General features: G+C 34.9%; 1 protein-coding gene across 2 annotated transcripts in view; it reads left to right on the top strand.

Moving 5' to 3' along the window:
- Positions 1–24,704, top strand: part of LRRC7 (leucine rich repeat containing 7) — a 508,428-nt gene that overhangs the window by 223,304 nt on the left and 260,420 nt on the right. For both annotated transcript variants that reach the window (XM_057310572.1, XM_057310571.1), the window contains exons 4-5: positions 5,268–5,385; positions 20,646–20,724. In XM_057310572.1, the coding sequence (XP_057166555.1) occupies positions 5,268–5,385; positions 20,646–20,724 (197 nt within the window). The remainder of the gene's footprint in view (positions 1–5,267; positions 5,386–20,645; positions 20,725–24,704) is intronic.

Genomic DNA, 24,704 nt, shown 5'->3' with positions numbered 1-24,704 from the left:
TTGTGTAAATATTAAATTGTAAGCAATCTGAGCTCAGTTGCTGTGTCTTATTCATTTTGTGTCCCTTGCACTTAGCATAGTATCTCGTTTGTAGCAAATAGCAATTCATGGTTTTCCATGAATAAATGAATAATATATCTCTTAGAATATACATTTTTGGGTCTAAATATGTTTTATTTTCCTCACTCAGGACTTTATCTCTTGTGTCAGCTCCTTAGAAAATACCTAACCATTGCTTTCTGGAGTCAGTAATTTAAATTGCATACTCTTCTCAAACCAATTTCTGTCAGAGTTAAATTGCTTCCTTTTGCCCAAGAAAGAGAACACTTCAGTTCAAAAATATTTTAAGACTCAAACAGTTTTAATGTTTTTGAAATCTGAAATATCTTTAGCAAATGAAAGACAGGATAACCATTACCATTAACAGTCTTACTCTAATTAGCTATTAATTATATTTGCTGTTTTATACTATATGAAAGAATCACAGCTAGTTCATAATCATTCTTTATTTCATTTTCATTCAAAGCTTGAATCTTGAAAGAATCATTAAAATGCCTTCTAAGTTCTTTGCCAATTTGTAGACATCATGACTCATATTCAAAGTTCACTGCTTTGTTTATGAAATTTGGATTCCACTGAGATTGTTTACCTATCTGAAGCTTCCAGTTCAGTTAAGTACCACTCTCAGCTGGAATTTATCAGTGTCCTCATTTTCCCTTGACTTATCTAAGTATACTTATATATTTATGCAGTATATTTAGATATTTATGCAGCATATAGTATGTACAAGACATGGTGCTAGCCACTTTGGCATGTACAAAGGTGAAACAAGTGATATCCAGATGAATTAGACATGAATCCCACTTTCAAAGACCTCTCATCATCTAGAAAAATAAGATATAGGGGCACCTGGGTGGGTCAGTTGGTTAAACCTCTGCCTTCGGCTCAGGTCATGATCCCAGCGTCCTGGGATTGAACCCCGCATTAGGCTCTCTGCTCAGTGGGGAGCCTGCTTCTCCCTCTTCTTCTGCCTCTTTCTCCCTCTGCCTGCTGCTCCCCCTGCTTGTGCTCTCACTCTCTGTCAAATAAAAAATAAAATCTTTAAAAAAAAAAAGAAATGGATTACTATATAGGGGTGCCTCTGTATTTGTGTATATAAATATTCAGAATGGCCAACAGTTATTAGCTCTTACTATATGCCAAACACAGTTTTACACATTTACAAGTAAATAATTTCATTAATTCCAGGGGTACTGATTATAAGACATGTCATTATTGTACCACTAAGGAAGATACACTCCTTAAAAATTATAACTTGCTCTTTTTTTTTTGAAGATTTTGTTTATTTAGTGGGAGAGAGTGTGTGTGAACAGCGGGGGTGGGGGGTGCAGAGGAGAGAGGATCTCAAGCAGACTCTGTGCTGAGCACAGAGCCTGACTTGGGGCTTGATCTCACAATCCTGAGATCATGACCTGAGCCGAAACCAAAAGTTGGACACTTAACTGACTGAGCCACCCAGGAAGCCCCAAAATTATAATTTGCTCTTGATTATAAGATTCAGTCCAAATATCAAAGATGTTAATATGTGAAAAAATGCAGTACTTAAAACTGATGAAATATAGTAACTCATTTAATCATCTCAACAACCCTTCCAACTAGGCAATGTTATTTTTCCCATTTTTACAAATGAAGAAATTCGTAGAGTTCAGAGATGTTAGGTAATTTGCCCAAGATCACACAGCTAGAACCAGATGCATGGGAATTGAACCCACATCAGGATGATTCCAAATGCCATGCTCTTAGCCTCTATACCACAGGAGTGTTAGATTTTCCATGTAATAAGATGTTCAGGAGTTTCTATACCTTTTGTTCCTGACATAGCTTCATTTAAAATTGGAGAAGAATTGGGGCACCTGGGTGGCTCAGTCAGTTAAGTGTCTGCCTTTGGCTCAGGTCATGATCTCAGGGTCCTGAGATTAAGCCCCGTGTCAGGCTTCCTGCTCAGCAGGGAGTCTGTTTGTCCCTCTCTGTATGCGCCTTCCCCCAACTCACGTTCACACTCTCTCTCTGAAATAAATAAATAAAATCTTTTAAAAATAAAATAAAATAAAATCGGAGAAGAATATAGGGATCTCTATTAATTCTTTTTCTTTAATTTCATTTTTTTCCGAGTTTTTGTTTGAATTCTAGTTAGTCAACATACAGTGTAAATTACTTTGAGGTATAGAATTTAGTGATTTATCACTTACATACGACACCCAGTGCTCATCATAACGAGTGTCTTCCTTAATACCCATCACCCATTTAACCCATCCCCCCACCTCCCTTCTAGTAGCCATTAGTTTGTTCTCTATGTTAAGAGTCTCTTTCTTGTTTGCCCTCTCTCTTCCCCCCACCCCCAGCTATATTCATTTTTTTTCTTTCTTAAATTCCACATATGTGTGAAGTCATATGGTATTTTTCTCTTTCTGACTGACTTATTTCACTTAGCATAATAGTCTGTAGCTCCATCCACATCATTTACAAATGGCAAGATTTCATTCTTTTTTGATAGCTGAGTAATATTCTCTTTTTTTTTTTTTTAAAGATTTTATTTATTTATTTGACAGAGATAGAGACAGCCAGCGAGAGACGGAACACAAGCAGGGGGAGTGGGAGAGGAAGAAGCAGGCTCATAGCAGAGGAGCCTGATGTGGGGCTCGATCCCATAACGCGGGGATCACGCCCTGAGCCGAAGGCAGACGCTCAACCGCTGTGCCACCCAGGCGCCCCTGAGTAATATTCTCTTGTATAAAAAATACTACATCTTCTTTATCCATTCATCAGTCAATGGATATTTGGGCTCTTTTCATAATTTGGCTATTATTGATAATGCTGCTACAAACATTAGGTTGCATGTATCCCTTCAAATTAGTATTTTTGTATCATTTGGGTAAATAGTAGTGCAATTGCTGGATCCTAGGGTAGTTCTATTTTTAACTTTTTGAGGAACCTCCATACTGTTTTCCAGAGTGGCTGCACAGTTTGCATTCCCAGCAATGGTGCAGGAGGTTTCCCCTTTCTCCATGTCCTTGCCAACACCTGTTATTTCCTGTGTTGTTAGCCATTCTGACTGCTGTGAGGTGATATCTCATTCTAGTTTTGATTTATATTTCCCTGATGTTGAGTAATGTTGATCATCTTTTCATGGGTCTGTTAGCCATCAGGCTATCTTCTTTGGAAAAATGTCTATTCACGTCTTCTGCCCATTTTTTAACTGGATCATTTAGTTTTGGGGTGATGAGTTTTTTAAGTTCTTCATATATTTTAGATACTAACCCTTTATCAGATATGCTACTTGCAAATATCGTCTCCCATTCTGAAGGTTGCCTTTTAGTTTTGTTGATTGTTTCCTTTGCTGTGTAGAAAGCTTTTTATTTTGATAGTCTCAATAGTTTATTTTTGCTTTTGTTTCCCTTTTCTCAGGAGACGTATCTAGTAAGAAATTGCTATTGCCAATGTCAAAGAGGTTAATGCCTCTGTTCTCCTCTAGGATTTTAATGGTTTCCTTTCTCACATTTAGATCTTTAATCCATTTTGAATTTACTTTTGTGTATGGTGTAAGAAAGTTGTCTGGTTTCGTTTATTTGCACGTTGCTGTCCAGTTTTCACAACATCATTTGTTGAAGAGACTTTTTCCATTATAGAAAACCCAAAAGACACCACCAAAAAATTCGTAGAACTGATAGACAAATTCAGAAAAGTCACAGGATACAGAATAAAAATACATAAATCTGTTGCGTTTCTATACACCAATCATGATGCAGCAGAAAAAGAAATCAAGGAATCTGTCCCATTTACAATTGTACCAAAAACCATAAGATACCTAGGAATAAACCTAACCAAAGAGGTAAAAGATCTCTACTCTGAAGATTGTAAAACACTGATGAAAGAAATTGAAGATGACACAAAGAAAGGGAAAAACACTCTATATTCATGGATTGGAAAAACAGATATTGTTAAAATGTCTATACTACTCAAAGTTCTCTTTCCTAGGTTTTCTGTATAGCATGTTGAAATTCTAGCATTACATGAAGTATTGGAAATAATTGTTGTACGGAGCCAAAAATGCCTAACAAAAAGCAAGAAATTGTATATTTTATCTTAAGTAACAACCAGTACAATCTAGTTAGAAAGCTAACAAGTTAAGAAATAACAACTATGTACTACATTGTTTTTGCCTACAAATAATGAATTACATGAAAGAACAAGCAGTAGTTAAATGTCCTGTGGGCCAATTGCATAGTCATGAATACCGGACACTTTATCTGTGGAAATTCAGCAAAACAGAATTAGAAATGTCAAATAGAAAAGATCTCATTAAGATAATTCTTCCAGAAATGAATAAGAAATTCTGTCCAACTGTTCATATCTTGGGCAGTCAAAATAAGATTGACATACCTAAAAAATCTAACATTGTTTCCCAGAATGTGGTACCGGAAACATGTACATCAAAATAATTAGATCACTAGAGTGCTTGATTAAAAATGCAGATTTTGACCCCCATCCCAGACCCACCTCATCAGTACTTCTTTGGGTCAAGTCCAAGAATCCACATTTTAAATAAGCACCTCCACTTAGCAATGATTAAAACCATGCTGGATTTGAGAACCATTGCTTTAAAACTTGACTCTTCCCCATGTAGTACTTTGACTGATGGCAGAAGTGAACCAATCACTAGTGATTTTTTTTTTTTACCAAATATCAAAAGTTAAATGTTTCATTTGTTAGATATTTGTGAAGCAGTGTGGAGGGACACAAAAGAAATGTGAGCCCATGTTTTCAGTTGTATTGCAGTTCTTGGATGTTATATAAACAATTGTTGGAGATGATTAAATGGAAGTAATACATGGTTTCAGAGAAAGAGATTGAGGTTATCCTGGTAGTTGTGGAAATAGAAAGGAAGGGACAACTCCAGAAAGTATTTGAAAGAAAAAAATTAGTAGAATCAGGGGCAAATTTAACATTAATAGTAAACAGAAGGGGAAGAAATGGAATACCTTGTGTTTTGAATTTGGATAGCAGAGAATAGTGAGGCATGAACATGGAGATGTAATGTGAAGCATTCTGAAAAGAATTGAGAGTGTGAGTGTGGGAGGTGAGACTTTTGCAGCTGGCCCTTTTATTACCCCATTTATAAAGATGGTGAATTGAATTTTGTTACTAACTTTATGTACAAATGGATTTAACCAAATGGAGAACTAATTAATCATTATTTTCTTTTACAGCAATTGTTCAACTGTCAAGCTCTAAGAAAACTAAGTATTCCTGATAATGATCTTTCAAATCTGCCAACCACTATTGCTAGTTTAGTTAATCTTAAAGAACTCGACATCAGTAAAAATGGTAAGATTCTCATCTTATCTCTAAATAACTTGAATTTTTAATTGAAAATGTGCTTTGTTTTCTTTTAGCAAATGATATAACGCTTTTTATTTGGTTTTATTGTAACTCGAAGTTGATTTTCTTGAAAAGTTAAATCTTAAACCATAAATCAAAGTGAAAAGTTCTCTCCCCTCCACTTATTAACGTCCCTGACTCACTCAGGACCTTTTTCCACTCTGTATTCAGATACTTGATTTAATCTTTTGTAGAACATTTTACTACCTTTACACTGTTTACTTCCCTCATAATCAGAGTAAAATTTTTTCCAACGTGGTCAATAAGGCCTACCTGTTCACCCTCCTTGGAATTGAACTCCCAATTTCCCTTCTCTGCTCCATTTCCCCCATAGCACTGACCATCTTCTCAGTATTGCAGAATTTACTTATTTCTTATGGTTATTGCCTATCTTTTCCTGCCTCAGAATGTAAATTCTGTTATTAGACAGGAGGGACTTTTCTGTTTTGGTCGCTGATATATCTCTCTGAAATGTCTTGAGCAGTGGCTAGAAAAAATAAGTGCTCAGTAGTATTTGTTATATTTCTGGCCAAACTTATATGTGTGGTGATGTTGTTAAATGCTGATGCTAATGTTGATATTCTTGTTAATGACATTTTCCTTTAAATGTTTGTGGGAGTCTCCCGTGTCCTCAGATATTCATAAATCTTGATTTCCTTCCAAATGAATGTGCCTCCTCATTTTATTAGAATAAAGCAAGGATTAATCAAAAAGTTTTATGTCTAGGCACTGTGAGGATATAAAACATGACCCCTCCATCATTAAGCAAGTTGGTTAAACTGTGTGTGTGTGTGTGTGTGTTGCTTTGGTTTTTTTCAAGCTATCAGTCTGGTGGCAGAGGAACAGGCATGAACAAAACAAGGCCCTGTCCTCATGAAACTTACATTCTAGTGGATGCATTAGACATTGAACAAGTAATTATGGATGATTAAATAAACAATTAGAGTGAAGATACATTGAATGTGAAGGGCACGTATACTAGTGGAATAAATCCATTTGGTGTGGTTAAGGAAAGTTACCCTAAGAAATGATACCTAAGCCCAGACGGGACAAATAGAAGTTGTTATTCAATGGGTATAAAATTTCATTTATGCTGGATGAATACATCACAGAGATCCATTTTACAACTTGATGCCTATCGTTAACAATACAATATTGTGCAATTCAAAATTTGTTAAGAGGGCAAATTTCATGTTAAATGTTGTTATCACAAAAAACAAATAGTAGGGGGACAGAAGAAAACCCTAGGAGGTTCTGGATATATCTATTATCTTATTTGTGATGATGGTATCATTGGTTTTTGCATATGTCCAAAGTCATCAAATTGTATACATTAAATACGTGTAGTCTTTTGTGTATCAATTATACTTCAATACTACTTTATTATTAGGGAATAGTTCAATAAAGCCTATGACTTGAGGAATTCCATGAGGTACAGTAGCATCTGAATAAAAGAGAACATTTCATTTGAAGAAAACAATAGACTGCCAACAGGGAAACACACATCTTTCTACACCAACGTAACTTACCACATAGAAGGTTTACAGAAAGACAATTCTTAAAAGGACTATGTGTTGACTTAGAGAGAATGGCAGCTAGATTTAGGCCCATTGAAAGATGACATTGTCTACCTTTATTCTTTTGAGAATAGATTTATAGGCCACACATTTGTGTGGATAGATATTTCTATACTTATATTGATTATATACTTAAAAACATTCACATATCAAATTCTATTTTCAAATTACAATTCTGAGAGATATCATATGGCCAAAAATAACACATCTCTTGGTCTTCTGGCAGGTTTAGCTGAGTAGTCTGAGTAAATAAATATCTATTTTTTTCAGGAGGATTAGAAAAAAAAATCATCCCCAAATATAAACGCAAGTCCTAAGAAACATTGTTATTTTATAATAATATCCTAGTGGTCCTCTTGCATCAAGAATTTTTTTTTTTACCAGGAAGTGAACTTCAAGTTACACTTATTTGATTCAGAAAGAAGTCTGTGAGCATCCTTAGAAGTCATTCTGGATATTATTTAGGGAGTTTCTGCTGTGCTTATGATCTCTGTATTCTGGAAATATTTAAGCAAAAAGATGTGCTAGACATGGTGAAGCAATCTGCAAAGTTAGTATAGTACAAAAGGTTTGACGAACATGATGTTATATCAGCCATTGATAGAAGTTACACAAACAGTAAAAGATTTTGACACATCAGTCCTTTTACAAAATTATACCTAAAAAAGCTGTCCCTGAATTCTGTGGCAGAGACCTAGACAGTGACTTAACGAGCATAATACATCCTTTGGAAATCTGCCAAGGGAAGAAAGAGTAGATAGGAAAAAATAAATGCAGTGTCAGCATCACAGTTGACAAGGTTGGAATAGTCCTGGTGGAGGAGTTAAGGTATGAGAGAATGTAATCTGTATTGGCATTTAGGTATCGGCAGTAGAACATTTAATTTTGAGGCAGGGACTCACTCAAGTACTAGTCAATCTAGGTAAAAATTTGCTTGAAATGTGCCTGAATTTGATAAGTGACCTTTTATGACAAAACTAAGTCACTTGGAGGCTGAGGTTAAATCTGATCTTGATTGTCCATGTGGTCCCAAATCTTTACTTTTCATATGCATTTCTGCCACCTGACATCCTGATTCACCATTTTCCCTCCATAATTCAAAAATACTCTTTTATATTAAAAGCTTTAAGTGAACTCTTGTGTACAGAAAAAATATCTACACAATTTGTGTGAATAGCTTTCATCTACCTTTCTAACCACAATTCCAACCGACTCATATCCCATTCCATTTCATTCTCGGGTAATGCCAAATTGTTCCCAAATGCATCAGGCTGGTTACTTGTGACACAAGGAACTATACTATTTTCTCTGCCCAAAATATTCCCTCCTCCCCACTGCTGTACCTCCTCAACCAGAGTCCTCCGCACCTTTAAAAGACCTTTCAGATATCATTTTTTCTGAGAAATACTCCTGACCCTTTTTACACAAAGAGACTCAATTGTTTTATCTATGGATATGCTATTTACCTTTTTTAGGTCTTATTTTGTGTCTTCCAGGTAAGGTTTTGTGATTTCCTTCAAGAGAGACTTACACACATTTTATTAGAGTTATTTCTAAGCAATTTAAGTTATTAGTTTTATATCATGTTCATTTTTTAAGTACTTTTTTAAAATTTTAGTTGATGTTATATGGAAACATTACCAATTCTGATATCTTGATCTTATATTCAGCCTTGGTGCTGAGTACATGACCACTAGATTTGAATTCTTATGTATAAAATTGTATTTTCTGCATATGACAGTGTTTTTCTTTCCCATCCTTATACCTTCATATCTTTTGTGTCACTTCTGCCGAAGTTATACTTTCCTAGGAGATCAGCTATTTCATCAGTTTTATTGTCACACATTGCCCATAGGCTTCTCCTACCCATTTTATAGATCTCTACCATACCTGTGCCTATTTCTCCCTATTTCTAGTATTGTTTACTCATGCCATCTGTTTTTTCCTATTTTTATCGTCCGTCCTGTCAGAAGTTTTTCTACTTTACTAATCCTTTTAATAAAGCTTGTTAGTCTCTCTGTTGGTTGGTTTGTTTATTCTCCATCATTAATTTTTACTTTTCTGCTTCCTACTGCAATTTTTATTATGCTCCTTCTACTTTCTTTGGGTTTACTCAGTTGCTTTTAGTATTCTAATATATTTGGGGCATTTTCAGTCATCACATTATTTTTATTGAACTATATTGCAGACTACATGGTCTGGATGATACTGATTTCTCATCATTTATTGACTTTCACATTGTGGCCAAGTACATTGTCAATTTTTGAAAATATTCCCTTTTGCTTATAATAAAAAATAAAAATACATATCTTCTGGTTATTGAGTACACATTAAGGATCTACTAACACTACAATATACAATTACATATATATATACACACACACACACACACACACACACACACAGAGAAAGAGACAGAGAGAGGAGAGAGACAAGTAAAGAAACATTCATGCTGCATGTAAATCACCCTTCCTCTCTTAAGCCTTTCTGTTACCAAATTTACATGTAGCAATCCATGGGTAAATGCATCACTTTCCATGCCAATGGGTCTTTTATCATTTATTCCTCAGATCTTAATTCAATAGTAAAATAAAAATCCTATGTCTATTAGAGATAAATGCATTTTATGATATTGTGATCTCTGAATAAATAGCCTATGCCTGTTTGTAGAGCTGATACCCAGTCATAATAAATTGTTTTATATGATAAAGCAAGACAATAAATGATAAGGTTTAATTAGGTAGTGGTTCAGTTTTAAGTCTGATTGTTGATTTGTCATAGCTTCAAAGAGACTGATACTATAATTTAAGGACTTTAATGTAACTGAATTAACGTGAAAACCCTTCTTAATTCTGCAGCAATTAAGTGATTTTTCTCTCATCCTCTAAAACTTATTTCTGTACAAGAACAGATTTGAACAGCATCATAGTGGGCAAAATCACTATTGTTAGTTAAAATGAAAGGCAATCAGAGTTGAAGGCATTATTATGTGTTTTACTAACTTGACAATTATTCCACCCTTTCCCCAAAGGCGTGCAAAACACTGACGACAAATACTATCCTCAACTTTCAATGAGGAGAGGGAATTTCTCTCAAACACACTAGAAAAAGAAGATATGGGTAACCAATTAAATGATAAAAATCTTTAAAAAATTGAGCATAAGAGAAACAGAGACTCTTAGTAGTATGTATATAAATTCTTAGGGAAATCTATTTTGGGTCACCTTATGTGAACTGGGGAGAAAATGTTACCGTGCAGTTGTTATCAACAATAAATATGCTTTTTTTGTGTCTGGCAAGTCATTAGACCATTTGTTTACAGTAAAGCTTAGTATTTTGCCCTATTAAATGGCTCCCTCACAACACTCTAAATGTGTTATTTATCTGAAAATCACTAGCGCTTCTCTTACTGTAAGACTACCTTTCCAGAGAGTCCACTTCTACCCAAGATTACAGTGTTAAAATAAACTGAGGATTGACTCCCTGTGTTTCCATTAGAGAATATCATGGCAACAAATACCAGGTCTGTTCTCTTGCCACCTTCTCAGCCTAATGCCGGGACTTTTAACTTTTTTTTTCTGTCTTCATCAAGAAATAAAATCAATAAGCAATGCTTGTGTGTATCACTAACACTTACTCTTCAGGGGATGAAGTTTACAATTTGATAATATAACTAAATACATATTTTTAAAAAAGGAACTGCCCTGACACCCTCATCCTTCTGAGGTCTGTTCTGAGCTCTGTCACCTGAACTGATAACCTTTCCTTGAGTCATAGCAGAGCCGTTTCTGAGCTGAGTGATTAACCTGTCTTCTGTGTCTCTGTAAATCCTGAAAAATTCTAAGAGAACAAAACTGAACTGGTAAAAAGCATGTGAGCCTTCTCTCTACTACTCTGTACCTCCTCCCAGCATCGGTATAAACTCCTTGAGAACAAGAACTGCTACACCATACACTGTCAATATGCAGGTGTAGTAAGTGCTCAATAGGTGGTTGATTGATAATGAAGGAAAACTTCATTGGTCAAATATGAAGTAAGATTATTAAACAGTTCATTTCACTATTATGAATGCTTGTTTGCTTTTGAAGTAGAGAGAGAAAGGGAGAGAGTCAATCAGGTATCACTTTTTAACTCATTTGGTCTAAGTCAGATTTATTCCTCTGTGAATCAACTCATTGTTGGTCAAGGTCACAAAGACTTCTCAAAATTTTTGCCAGACATATTCCTAAGGCAGAATCAATTGCATGACTGTCTCAAATTATTGATTACCTTACCTGCATTTGGTTCTTCTCTTTATAGTGCCACTAAAATAGGCAGAGTCTTGCAGGAGACCTTTTGATTCTCCTTGCTTACGTTCCTACTGACTTCTTGATTCTCTTCACTAGAGTGGTTAGAGGTAAAGCAAAGCATAACATCTTGTTTATTTTTCCTGTTTTTTCTCTCTCTTTCCTTTAGGGTGTACTGACCTGTATACTTTCTCCCAATTTTACAAACCTAGTTGCTGAATGCTTTTGCTTTCTCATATGCAATAGATTGCTCCCTCTGAAATCTCTCTATAATCATTATTTCCTACTCAGTGGAGTATTGCCTCACTTACCAAATATCTTTGGGGAATGTAGGTTTATACACAAACTAATTTTCCAAAATAAAATTACAATGTATCCTTTTATATATCAAAATATTTTATTTTAATCATTCTGGTTAGAAATTGTTCCAAGAATGTTTCATATTGCATTATCTTCTTTAAATTGTTGTAAGTAGTGCAATCTAACTTTTCCAGGTTGACTCGAGTTCATCGTGGGCTGTCTTATTGAACTTTTTTTAGTATGTGTAGCTGCTTGTCTCTACACGAGATAAGAATGATAGACTTGAAGAGTTTTGTTATTGACTTTGTAGTTTTTCCCATCACCCCTTCTATTATCAGACATCAGTTATAATTTATTCATACTAATACCCTGCCAATTTGAGTAGCCTCCTACTCCAGTTAACAGTATATAAAGAATAGAAACATTCTGAACTAGGCTTATAGCACTTGTTGCAGATATTTTAAATTCAGAAATAATTAACTTTATTCCTGACCACTACACTCAAAGTTTCAGGAAGTTGATACCATCTGAAATTTGATTGAAGGTAATTATAGAACAAATGCAGTTTATAGTGCCCCATGTAAAAATGCTACAGAGTCAATCTTGAGTGTGCAAAAAACTCAGAGTTCCAGAAAGTTGGGGTTGTTTGTATTTGACCTAGAGAGTATGTATGGAACAAATGCAACATTTAGTGCTCTGTTATAAATGCTACATTGTCAATCTTGCATATCTAAGACTTATACCCCAAAGTAGTTTAAATCCTAGATTTGATGGAGGCGGCTTAACATGGGTAAGATTTGATAGTATTTGGAATAAGGTTGGATAGGTTTCAAATCCTGGCCAGCCTCTGAGACTCAGTTTCTCCATTAGTTAAATGGGAGTAATAAACCACTTTAAAAAATTGTTGTGAAGTTGAAATAAAGCAAAGTGCTTATAACATTTCCTCAATAAAGTCCATTTTTTCTGCTCCTAAATCTAATTCAATTTACTAGATACACAAAAAAATGACAAAAATCAGTAACACAATGAAAATAAAATATTAGATGAAAATATTAAAATCTCATAAATATATTTCCTCCTTTATTTTATACAAGATATAACATTTTGTTTTTGTCTCTTATCAGCATATGGCACTTATATCACGGAATGAACCCTTTGGACTGATATCTATGAAATTTGGAAAACAAGCTTGTCAACATGCACTATACACAGCTATTATCATGTGTAATGATTCATTCAAAATTTATAAGTAATATAAATTTTAATGCATTTGAGAGAGCACTAATTCATTTCAAAATTTGATATTTGTAGGAAGTCTTTTATATTATGTTTGAATAGAAAGAGACACCTTTGAATCTTAAGTCTCTGTACTAAAATCAAGTATTTCTTTCCATTACCTTACTCTAAGATCTTTTAGTTCATTGCTTTAAGGTATTGATGTGAAAATATAATTAGATCCAATTTAATAAACACTTGCTGAGTTTTCATTTTTTTTCCTCGGTCTGATTGAGGAACTCTCAGGAATATCAAGAAATTGAATGTCAACTGATGAATCTCATTCTGCAACTCCATCCTCTTTTCAGATCACTTTCTTGTACAACTCCAATCATCATTTAACTCTATCAGAACCACCAATCTATTAATATTCTGGTGTATCCTTCCAATCTTGCCTTTTTTGTTCATTTTCTTTTGCCCTCTTTGCATGACTTGAATTCTGTGGTCACTCATCACATGACATGCTTGACACCCTTTCTCCTATCATATCACTCTGCTTGCTCAGTAAAATGATGAACCTGTCTGAATCCAACTCTCTACCTATTGCTAAAAGGGTCTAGAAAAACTACTCAATCGCACTGACCGATATCACTTAAATTCATGATAAAAAATCTGAAGTGCAACCTTAATACTTCCCCAAAGTCATGTTATACTTCCTTAGTCCATTGACTCTCCTCTTCTGGTGGTTATTTCCTTTGTTCTCCTTTACAAACTCCCACATCTTCTCTCCTATCTTTGTGGCTACTGATTCTACTCTCCTGAAAATTTAAAGCTCTCAGATGATAACTTCCCAGACACTTAGCATAATATCTACCCATCTACAAGCATCTGCATCCATATTTCTGACTCCTGCCTATTGGTACAGTTGAACTATTCCTGTTCCTCTCTGAAGCCAGTCTCTCCACTAAATAACCACCCTCTCTTGCCTACCCATGGATATCACTCTATGTACACACATGCTATTATTTTTTCTATTCTAAAGAAAACTTCTTGGCTTCTCTTCCCTGAATGTTCCCCTCCCCCTTGCAGCAAAAGCTCTAGGTGGGAATGCTATATTCTCTACAGTTTCTTTCCTCTCATCCTCTCTTAAGCCATTCCAACCTTGAAGCCCACTACTTCTCCAAAATCATTCCAGCCAGGCACACCCTGATCTCCTCATTACTAAATCCACAGGCAGTTTTTGGCCATCATTTCATTTGACCTATCAGCATCATTTCAAACAACTGATCACTTCTTCCTACACGACACATTTACTTCATTGGGCTTTTAGGAGTCAATACTCACTTGTTTTTTGTCCCATCTGTCTGATTGACTTTGTTCAGTCTTGTATGCTGATTCTTCCTATCCTTATTTTGGAGTCCTTCATGCCTCAGTTCTTGTTCCTCTTTTCTTCATTATCCTACATCATTGGTGTTCACATTTTGTCTCATGATTTAAATACTATCTATATAATAATGAATCCTCAGTATTTTGACCTACAGTCTAGACCTCTCTCCTAAACTCTAGGTTCATAAACAAATACCTACCTGACATGTCCTCTTAGAAGTCTAACAGACATCTCAAATTATACATGTCCAAAAGTGAACTCTTTATCTTCTCTTCAACGCCTATTTCACATACTGCTTTTTCCCATCTAAATTAAAGGCAACCCCTTCATTCAGGTTGCTTGGGCCAAAAAAGCCTAGAGTCATCCTTGATTCCCTTTTTTCTTTCATACTCCAGATCTAATCTATCAGGAAATCCTATTTGTTTTACATTCAAAATACATCCAGATCCCATTCACTTCTCAGTCCTTCCACTGCTCTCACCCAGAGTAAGCCACCATCAACCCTGTTCATATTTTACTTCCAAAGCCTCCAGTTGGCCTTCCTCCTGGAAATGGCCACCCTACATAGGAACCAGAGTGATCCTCTTAAATTATAAATCGGAACAAATTACATTTATGTCCTTCAACGTTTCTTCGTTTCATTTAGAGTAAGAACCAAAGTCCTTGCAATGGCTTGAGAAGAGTAGATACCCTCATCTTACACCCCACATACACACCCCTATTACCTGTCTGACTTAATTTTTTGCTACTTTTCTCTTCTTTGCTGTATTTTAACCATTCTGGACTCTCTTGCTATTTCTAGAATACACGAGGCATACTCAGGCCTTATAGCTTCTTCACTATCTATTCCCTGTGCCTGGAACATTCTTTCTTTCTGCTTTCAGACATCCAGACATCTGTATCTCTATCTCTCTCACCTTCTTCAAGTCCTTGCTCAAATACCATCTTCCTAATCAATAATGAGGCTTACCCTAATCACCCTAGTTAACCTCAAAATTCCCAGGTGTTTCTGATCCTTCTTCATTCTGCTCTAATTATCTTTTCCCATAGCACTTCTTATTGCTAGGATACTATATAATTTTATATATTTATATTAATTATCACTATGTTTTATTGTACAAATTCATCTACTAGAATACAAGCTCTGCAAATGAGAATGTATCCATCTTTATCACGCTGTATCCCCAATGTTTAGTACAGTTCCTAACAGAGTGGGTGCTCAAATATTTGTCGAATATATGAATGGCCCTTTTCTCTCAGGAACCTTATAATTACAGTTAGTGATTCAAATATTGGAAAACTATATATAATAAGATGGTGAACAGTGACTCCTCAACTTATAAGCAAGTACTTTGTCTCATTTCTCAGTGTTATTTAATTTCAGACATAGTATAATCTAAAATGCTAGGTGTTAAGAGGAGAGAGCGACCTGGACTAAAATAGTGGAATAAATTTTCATGCAGATGATAGAATTTAAAAGTATTTGTATGGATGATATTTAGACTGAGGATTTAGGTGAGGATTTAGAATGAGGACAGGTAAAAATTATAACATTAAATAAATATATTCAGAAAATAAGAGTTAAAAACTGTTTCTTTGTTATATAAATGTCTTACATTCTGGTTTGCCTTTCATTTATGATCATAAGGGTCAATGTTGCTATTACTATTGTTAGGCTCTATGTTTGATAATGAAAAATTGTTTGCTTCACTTAGACTCCATACTTAATCTGTTGCATGGGGAAAAACATTTGCTTTCATACTTCAATATCAACTTAAAACCAACGTAAAGCCCAACCCAAGATTTTAAAGACAATTTAGTTTTCTTTTTTTCTGTATTTTGATACCACTAATCTTTTTTTATAACTAAATAAGCTTAAATCTATATTATATTTACAAGTTTATGATCATTCTGTCAAGACTTAGTCATCTGCGTTAGTAATAGATAAGATAGTCCAAATAAAAACAACCAGATATGCTAAAATCTAAATTTAGCTATGATTTTTCAACTTCTCCCATGCTAGTCAGGAAAGATCCATAACTGATTGATTTTAGAATTCTCCTCTTTCCCTTCTTCTGCACACCCTCTGCAAGAGTGACAGAGACGTGTAATGGTCAAATGGAGGAAGCAGGAAAGAGAACTAGAACGAATAATCCACAAAATGGATAAGTTCTTGAATAATTGAAAATTGTGCAGGAACTTTTTCAATCTAACTTCTTTAAAAAAAAAGAAGGGCAAAGAAAACAATTAATCAGAGAAAGTAGTCAATATTATATATTTTTTACTTCAACGCATTAATATTCTGTTAATGCAACTTTGATTAATTCCATTACATTAAAAGTTTTGTTTCTGTTTTAAGTTCAGGATGCAGAAATGTCATTTCTCATTTGACAGTATTTCTTTGAACAGATTCAAAATAGTTTTGTGGTACAGTTACTGAAGTGAACATATTAAATATTACCATAGTGTCTTAATTGAGAAGGTAAATATTTATTGGTATCATCAGCTATTTGTGAATAGAACAATAGTCCATTTTTAAAACTAAATACACCATTTTGACTATATTTTGCCATGTAATTATTTTAGAGTACAGTTCTCATTGGTTTTTCAGCCTATGGTTGAATCTAGTCTAGGGGCGCCTGGGTGGCGCAGTCATTAAGCGTCTGCCTTCGGCTCAGGGCGTGATCCCAGTGTTCTAGGATCAAGCCCCACGTCAGGCTCCTCTACTAGGAGCCTGCTTCTTCCTCTCCCACTCCCCCTGCTTGTGTTCCCTCTCTCGCTGGCTGTCTCTGTCAAATAAATAAATAAATAATCTTTAAAAAAAAATTATGAATCTAGTCTAAATATAATGAGCTTGAACCTCCCGGGATTCCCAAAAGTAAACTCTTAATACCCTTGGAAGAGAGTTCCTTATAGGCCTATGTTAGAAAGTTTGTGTGTTGCCTCAACTGAAAAACAGGGAGTAGGAACTTGAACTGTAATTGTCTACAAATGCTTGACCCCCCCATTTCCTAGTTATCACAAGTAAAAATGGTTGAAATAGATATATTGTTAAAGTGGAGGGTATGTATCCTTGTATTTCTGGATGAGTACATTTGAAAATCAAAACAAAGTTCATGTTAGAAAATGTGTGTGTGTGTATATATATATATATATATATATATATATATATCTCACAAATATAACCTTTTTTATAAATTGAAAACACTATGTTTCAGAGGACCAGACAGATCAGTCACAAAGACTGGTTGATAAAGGTGTGGATTCTATAATCAAATCTATCATAATTTTAATAGGAAGGAACATAATGAAGTAAAAAGGAATAAAAGATAGTGTTAAAATATTGAATTAATTCCTACTTGTATCCATTCTCATCTATAAACACCCATTAGGTGTTTATATAAGTCACCTAATCTTTGTTAATGTATGGTTCTTCATCCATAAAATGAAAATAATATTACCTAATATATCTTCCTCACACGATTATTAAGAGAATTAAATTATTTTACACAGTGGCATGGAGAAGAGTAAGTTACCTTAACTCTTATTAATACATGAATTTTATCTAGTATATATTAAGCACTTATTAAGTGCCAGACATGATACTAATTGCTTTACCTACCTACCATCTAATACTCAGATCAACCCTGTGAATTAGACGAGAAATGAATAAGTAATGCTCAAATATTATATCACATAAGAGTATATGGCGAGTTATGTAACCACACTGAGGTTTGGTCATGCTTCCAACCTGTGCTTTTAACCCTTTGCTAAACTACCTCTTCATGTTTAGATTGAACTATGAGTTAAAGATATGCTCTAGAACTTTTCCTAAACTCTAGGGCCCATATATTAGGACATATGATAAAGTTCCCCTGGAAATGTTTTAGAGCATTTATCTCAGATACATGTTGATTAGATATTGGAATATTCTTTCAGCACACTAATTCCTACTTATTTGCTTTGTTCTCTTAGGTGGATAAATTTTATAAATGTATTACCTCAAGCCAGCTCATTTTGATATTTGGTTCTTCTCTTGACTGAGACAGTCTGCTTCTATTTACTGTTGACTCTTGAATAACATGGGGGTGTTGGGTGCCATTCCCCTGCACAGTCGAAAATCCACATATAACTTTATACTCTCCCAAAACTTAATTCCAAATCCCTACTGTTGACTGGAAGCCTTATCAATAACACACACCTGATTAACACATATTTTGTGTATTAAATGTGTTAATACTGTATTCTTACAGCCACGTAAGCGAGAGAAAAGAAATGTTAGGAAAGAAAATACATTTACAGTACTGCATGTATTTATTGAAAAAAATGCATGTATAAGTGGACCCTTGCAGTTCAAATCCATGTTGTTCAAGCGTCAACTGTATTTTTGATAATTATAGATAACATTTATGCAGCACTTTGTGCCAATTACTTTATCTGCTTTATCTCTCTATCCTCACCACAACTGTCTTTGAAACCATTTGTATAATCACCAATTTTCAAAGTAGGAAACTAAGACATTGAACATTTAAATGACTTGCGGGGGCGCCTGGGTGGCACAGCGGTTAAGCGTCTGCCTTCGGCTCCGGGCGTGATCCCGGCGTTATGGGACCGAGCCCCATATCAGGCTCCTCCGCTATGAGCCTCCTTCTTCCTCTCCCACTCCCCTTGCTTGTGTTCCCTCTCTCGCTGGCTGTCTCTGTCTCTGTCGGATAAATAAATAAAATCTTAAAAAAAAAAAAAAATGACTTGCTTAAAGTTGGTACCCAGCCAGTAAGTGATGAAGTTGGGATTCCATCTTAATTCAATAGACTCTGCTTTGAACAACTTGAAGTTTGAACTGCAAACAACCTAATAAAAGTTTTTAAACAAATAATTTAGTAGTATTTGATAAGGCACCAGGTACACCAGTATGCAGTGAGCCCAAATTGGTGACCAAACAGAAAAAGCAAAAGGGGTAAATGATTATCCCCCTGTTGGTTGCTGATATCCAAAGTAAATAAAAATACTAAGGGAAAATGTTGAGGACATCTCAAGGATTAACTTATTGGCTTCTTTGCCATTTTATTAAGGTCTAGTTAATGAGGGCATCTGTAGGTATTATGGCCTTTCCAAAAAAGAAAATTGGCTCTTATTCAATTTGTTCATAATGCAGCTTTTACACTTCCTTCGCTTCTTATTAAGAAGCTGGTATACTTTAGAAATAACTTTAGGAAGCATAGTTTCTGATGAAATTTCATGTAGGGAGAAAGAGCACGAGAAACATCCCCATATTGTCTTTTATACCCTTCATTTGCAGTGGATAGTGACCTGTCTTGGTTTGATGGTCCTCCTGCTGCTTCACTGGGCTTCAAGGTTTTGTAGACATGGTGATCTAGGTCAATGGAATCTAGTAAGGTGGAGGCTTTTCTTTCTTGTGTATCCATCACTAAAAAGTTCAACAAAACCTGCAAAATGCTCCTTCTCCTTTTGTCAGCTATGAAGTAGTGAGCAGGACTAGTACCTTGTAGAAATTTTTACACCCTTAATAATCATTTCAAAAATTTAGAGCAGGTAGTACTGTAGGCATATAGGAATAGCTTCATATTTCTGCCTTCTCTTCTTTTATAGGACCTACTATAGTTGATTCACTTGTATCAATTGAAATATCCTCCACATCTTTTATTTCTCTGACCCTCACATTTATGGATTAGGTTTGTGGCTTACTGATTTTCAGTTTTGTAGAAACACCTATGTTTTTCTGTCGCATTGCCTACAGCACAACTTTGACAGCAGATGAGCAGTTCTCCAAGGGCGATGAGCCAGGCTGGCTATCTCAGAGACTCCAGAGAGGACCCAAGAAAGAGCTGCTCACCTCTTTACCCTTTCAGGCAGATGCAGAACTACATTCTGTGCAGCCAACAGGAAAAATTGCATAAAATTTGTTAGAGACCCACCCACATTAATTTGGGAATATCTACTGGTTTTATGATATATCCTTAGATATTTTTCACATGCATGTGTTTAATCTTCTCATCTTATAAAATAAAAGAAACAAAGATTTTTATCTTCTGTTTTCTTTATATCTGCTGATATCCCATTCCCCCAGTAGCAGCACTTAATGACCAAACACCTAATTATTTTTATTGCTTTAAGTTAGTACAGAACCAAGATCTATATTATGCCGAATATATAATTGTCTTCAATTTTATATCCATTTTCCTACTATTACTGTGATAAAATATTATTTAAATTTTATTTTTAAAATGTATGTATTATATAACACTAATATATTATTACATTATTATACTTACTTAAAAGATTATCCTAATGGTGTATTGGTATTATATCTATACTATATATTAATTCATAGTTTTAATTAATTAGTCTTAATATTAGAACTATAGTTTAAGAATTTTTGCTGGGACATTTTCATGTGCTTTTTTCTTCTTTGCATTTTAGGTGTACAAGAATTTCCAGAAAACATTAAGTGCTGTAAGTGTTTAACAATTATTGAAGCCAGTGTCAATCCCATTTCTAAGTGAGTATGATTACATTTTATTTATATTTATGTTTCCATTGGATAATGATGTACCCAGATAAAGGAAATTCACATAATAAATGAATTTTAAATGCTGCATTTAAAATTCAATTTAATAGAATGAGGAAAAATAATCAAATCAGAATAGTTTAACAAAAGATGATTAAAAGCATTGCTGAATAATGATGAAGGCCTAATCGGCACAAGATGACATTACTTTGAAGTAAACTATGTCATCATCCTCTGGCTCTCAGGCAACATTCCATGAAAGAGCACCGAAGTGAAAGAAACAGTTATTAGTTACGATCATGGTGGAAAATTAACATCAAGGATCTAATGAAAGTTCAAGAGTACAAGAGTTTGAGATATTGATAGGTGCATGAAAATAGCTGACCACGTAGTTCCAGCTGGAAAATGAATTAAGTATGACCAGAAAAAGGGACTATTTGTGTACAAGGAAGAGCAAAACAACAATTTTATGAGGATAACAGAATGGAAGACTTGGATGGTAAAGATGCTGTGATCAGAAATGGGCATTTATGCTTTAGGGTCTGTTAGTAGAGAAATAGCATGGGAAGATGAGATCCAGCATGTGTCACTGTTGGTAAATTATGGTTATGTCATAGGGATAGTGTGTGCTGTGCAGTCAAATAGGTAAGAAACTATGGAGTGAATGGATTGGATAAGTCATGAATCTGAATGTTAAAGTCACTTAACAATAGAAGTGGACATAAAATCTGGAAAAACAGTAGCAGCAATATCTGGAAGAGGTTGAAACAAATCAGTGGTATTGGGATGCAAATAATGAATCTCAGTAAGACAGAAATTATAATTACACAAAAACTGACAGTAGGATTTGAGAAAAACCTTAAGTCCTCTGTTTATATTAAATTGGAGTGACTGGGAGAAACTGAAGCCCACTGGAAAGGCATTTAATGAGTGGAGTATTTTTTAGAACAAAGAAAGTTTATCAAAGAGACTTTGAAGGGAAATTTTTCATCAATACCATTGAGAAGAGGGAGTAATGAGGATGGTTTCTCTATGGGTCATGAGAAGAGGCTGTAGATTAGACTAGGAACAGAATATAAAAGAAGAAGAAGATAGAAGTTTAGATGGTGATCTTTACAGTGAATGGTTTGTCAAATAACTTACGGCCTTTAGTAGAAAGTATGGAACATCAAGAAATAAAATGTGCTTGAAAGAGAAATGTAGAAATGTGCTCAAAAGTAGAATATGGAAGAGGAAAAAAAAAACTGTGAAAAGTATTTTCCAAAACTCTTAAACCAGAATGCAATTCTCTCAACAAATAGACATGACTAACTTTTCACATCAAGACTACAGCCATAGCCTTAAATCATAATCCAGGGCAGATGATGAATTGTTTTGACCTCTGGTTCTTTAATCCCAAAAGCTCATCTTATTTAGGAATCATGATAAGGTCTTTGGGAGTGGAGATCAGATGATAATTTGTATCTTTAAGAAGCTTCAAAACTATAGTTTTATTGGCTGTGTCTCTGAATACCTTCCATACATTTGGCTTTTTAAAAGATGAATGAGTATGACTTATTTCATTAAAAATGCCTAACACTAAAAGCATTAAGTAGTTTGGGAATTCATAAAAAATTATGCAGAAGTCAATTTATGTATTATACTAATTTTAAAGGTTTTTAAAGATATAATCCATATATAGTAAAATTTACCTTTTAGCTGTATGGCTCAGTGAATTTGGCAAATGTATACGATTGTGCACCTCCACTATAATAAGATATAGACTATTTCCATCTCCCCAAAAAGTTCCCTCAGCTCAATCATCCACTTTTCTGATTTCTATACCCATAGTTTTGCCTTTTCCAAAATGTCATATAAATGATATCATACTTTTGTGTCTGACTTCTTTTACTTAACACAATGATTCTGAGATTTATCCACACTGGTTCAAGAATCAGTATTACATTCCTTTTTATCTCTAGGTAATACTCCATTGTATGGAAATACCACAATTTATTCATCCATTTATCAATTGGTAGACATTTTGGATGTTTGTGTCAGCATATGTTTTCCATTGGGTAAACACCTAGGAGTGGTATACGGGGTAAGATGGTGCATGTATGTTTAACCTTATAAGAAATTTCCAAACTGTTTTCCAAAACAGCTATCCCATTGTCTTTCCCACCAGCAATTTATTAGAGTTTTTGTTGTTCTTCATCTTTGTCAGAATTTGGTGCTATCGGGGGGCACCTAGGTGGCTCAGTCGGTTAAGGGTCTGTCTGCCTTCCACTCAGGTCATGATGCAGGGGTTCTGAAAATGAGCCCCAAGTCCGGCTCACTTCTCAGTGGGGAGTCTGCTTCTCCCAGTCCCTCTGCTGCTCCCCCTGCTTGTGCTCTCTGTCAAATGAATAAATAAAATAAAAAAAGAAAAAGAATTTGGTGCTATCAGTTTTGGGTTTTTTTTTCCTATTTTTACCCACACTAACAGATGTGGTACCTCATTGTGGCATTACACTGTAGTTTTAATTTACATTTTTTATGTCCAGGTAACATGTTTTCATGTTCATGTATTTATTTACAATTTGAATCGCTTCTTCAGTAAAAGCTTAAATCTCTTGTTCATTTTTTAAAAAGATTTATTTATTTATTTTAGAGAGAGAGAACGCTGGGAGGGAGGGGCAGAGGGAGAGGGAGTGTCTCAAACAAACTCCATGCTCAGCGTGGAGCCTGACCTAGGGCTCATCTTATGACCCCAAGATCATGACCTGAAATGAAACTGAGACTCAGATGCCTAACTGACTGCACCACCCAGGCACCCCACATCTCTTGTTCATTTTTATTGGCTTATCTTATTATTATTGAATTATAAGAATTCTAGGGGCACCTGGGTGGTTCAGTTGGTTAAGTCTCTGCCTTTGGCTCAGATCATTATCCCGGGGTCCTGGGATCGAGCCCTGCTCCAGGCTCCCTGATCAGCAGGGGGTCTGCTTCTTCCTCTCCCTCTGCCCCTCCTCCATTTTTGTGTTCTCTCTGTCTTTCACAAATAAATATGATCTTAAAAAAAAAAAAGAATTCTTTATATATTCTGGCTAAAAGTCCTTTATTTGTATGCAAATAATTCCTCCTATTTTATGACTTATCTTCTCATTTTTAAAATAGTGGCTTTCAAAGAGAAAATTTTAATTTTGATGAAGTGCTATTCATAAATTATTTTATTGGTTTATGCTTCTCCTTCCTGTGTAAGTGATCTTTGCTAAATTCATAGTCTTAAAGATTTTCCCTGTGCTTTCCTCTGGAACTTTTGTAGTTTAGGCTTTACACTTAGGTCTATGATCTATTTAAAGCTAATTTTTAGGGGTGCCTGGGTTGCTCAGTTGAGCATCAAGCTCTTGATTTCAGCTCAGGTCATGATCTTAGGGTGGTGGGATCAAGCCCTGCATCGGGCTCCATGCTCAGCTCAGTCTGCTTGTCCTTCTCCCTTCCCCTCAGCCCCTCCCCCTGCTTGTTTGCTAGCTTGTTTGTTTGCATATGGATATCCATTTATCCCATTACCATTTGTTGAAAAATTATCCTTTCTTCATAAAATTACCTGAGTGCTGTTTTTTGTAAATCAATTGATCATATGTGTTTGGATCCATTTCTGAATCCTCCATTTTGTACATTAATCTATATGCCTGTTCTTGTATTAATTCCATACTGTCTTACTATAGCTTTATGGTAATTCATACAATCAAGGAATTTCAGTCCTTCAACTTTATTCTTTATCAAAATCATTTGGGCTATCTATAACTTTTGCTTTTCCGTATAAATTTTATAATCAGCTTGCCAATTTCTACAAAAATGTAAAATCCTTCTGGAATTTTAATGGAGATTACATTGAATCTGTAAATCAATTTGGACAAAATTAGCATCTCAAAAATATTGAATGTTGCTATTCCTGAGAATAGTATATCTCTATAGTTACTTAGATCTTTTAAAATTTTTTTATCAGG

This window comes from Ursus arctos, unplaced genomic scaffold (assembly GCF_023065955.2).
Source record: "Ursus arctos isolate Adak ecotype North America unplaced genomic scaffold, UrsArc2.0 scaffold_12, whole genome shotgun sequence".
Lineage (NCBI taxonomy): Eukaryota > Metazoa > Chordata > Mammalia > Carnivora > Ursidae > Ursus > Ursus arctos.
Note: the sequence above shows the minus strand (reverse complement) of the source record. Positions and strands in the feature narration are given on the sequence as shown.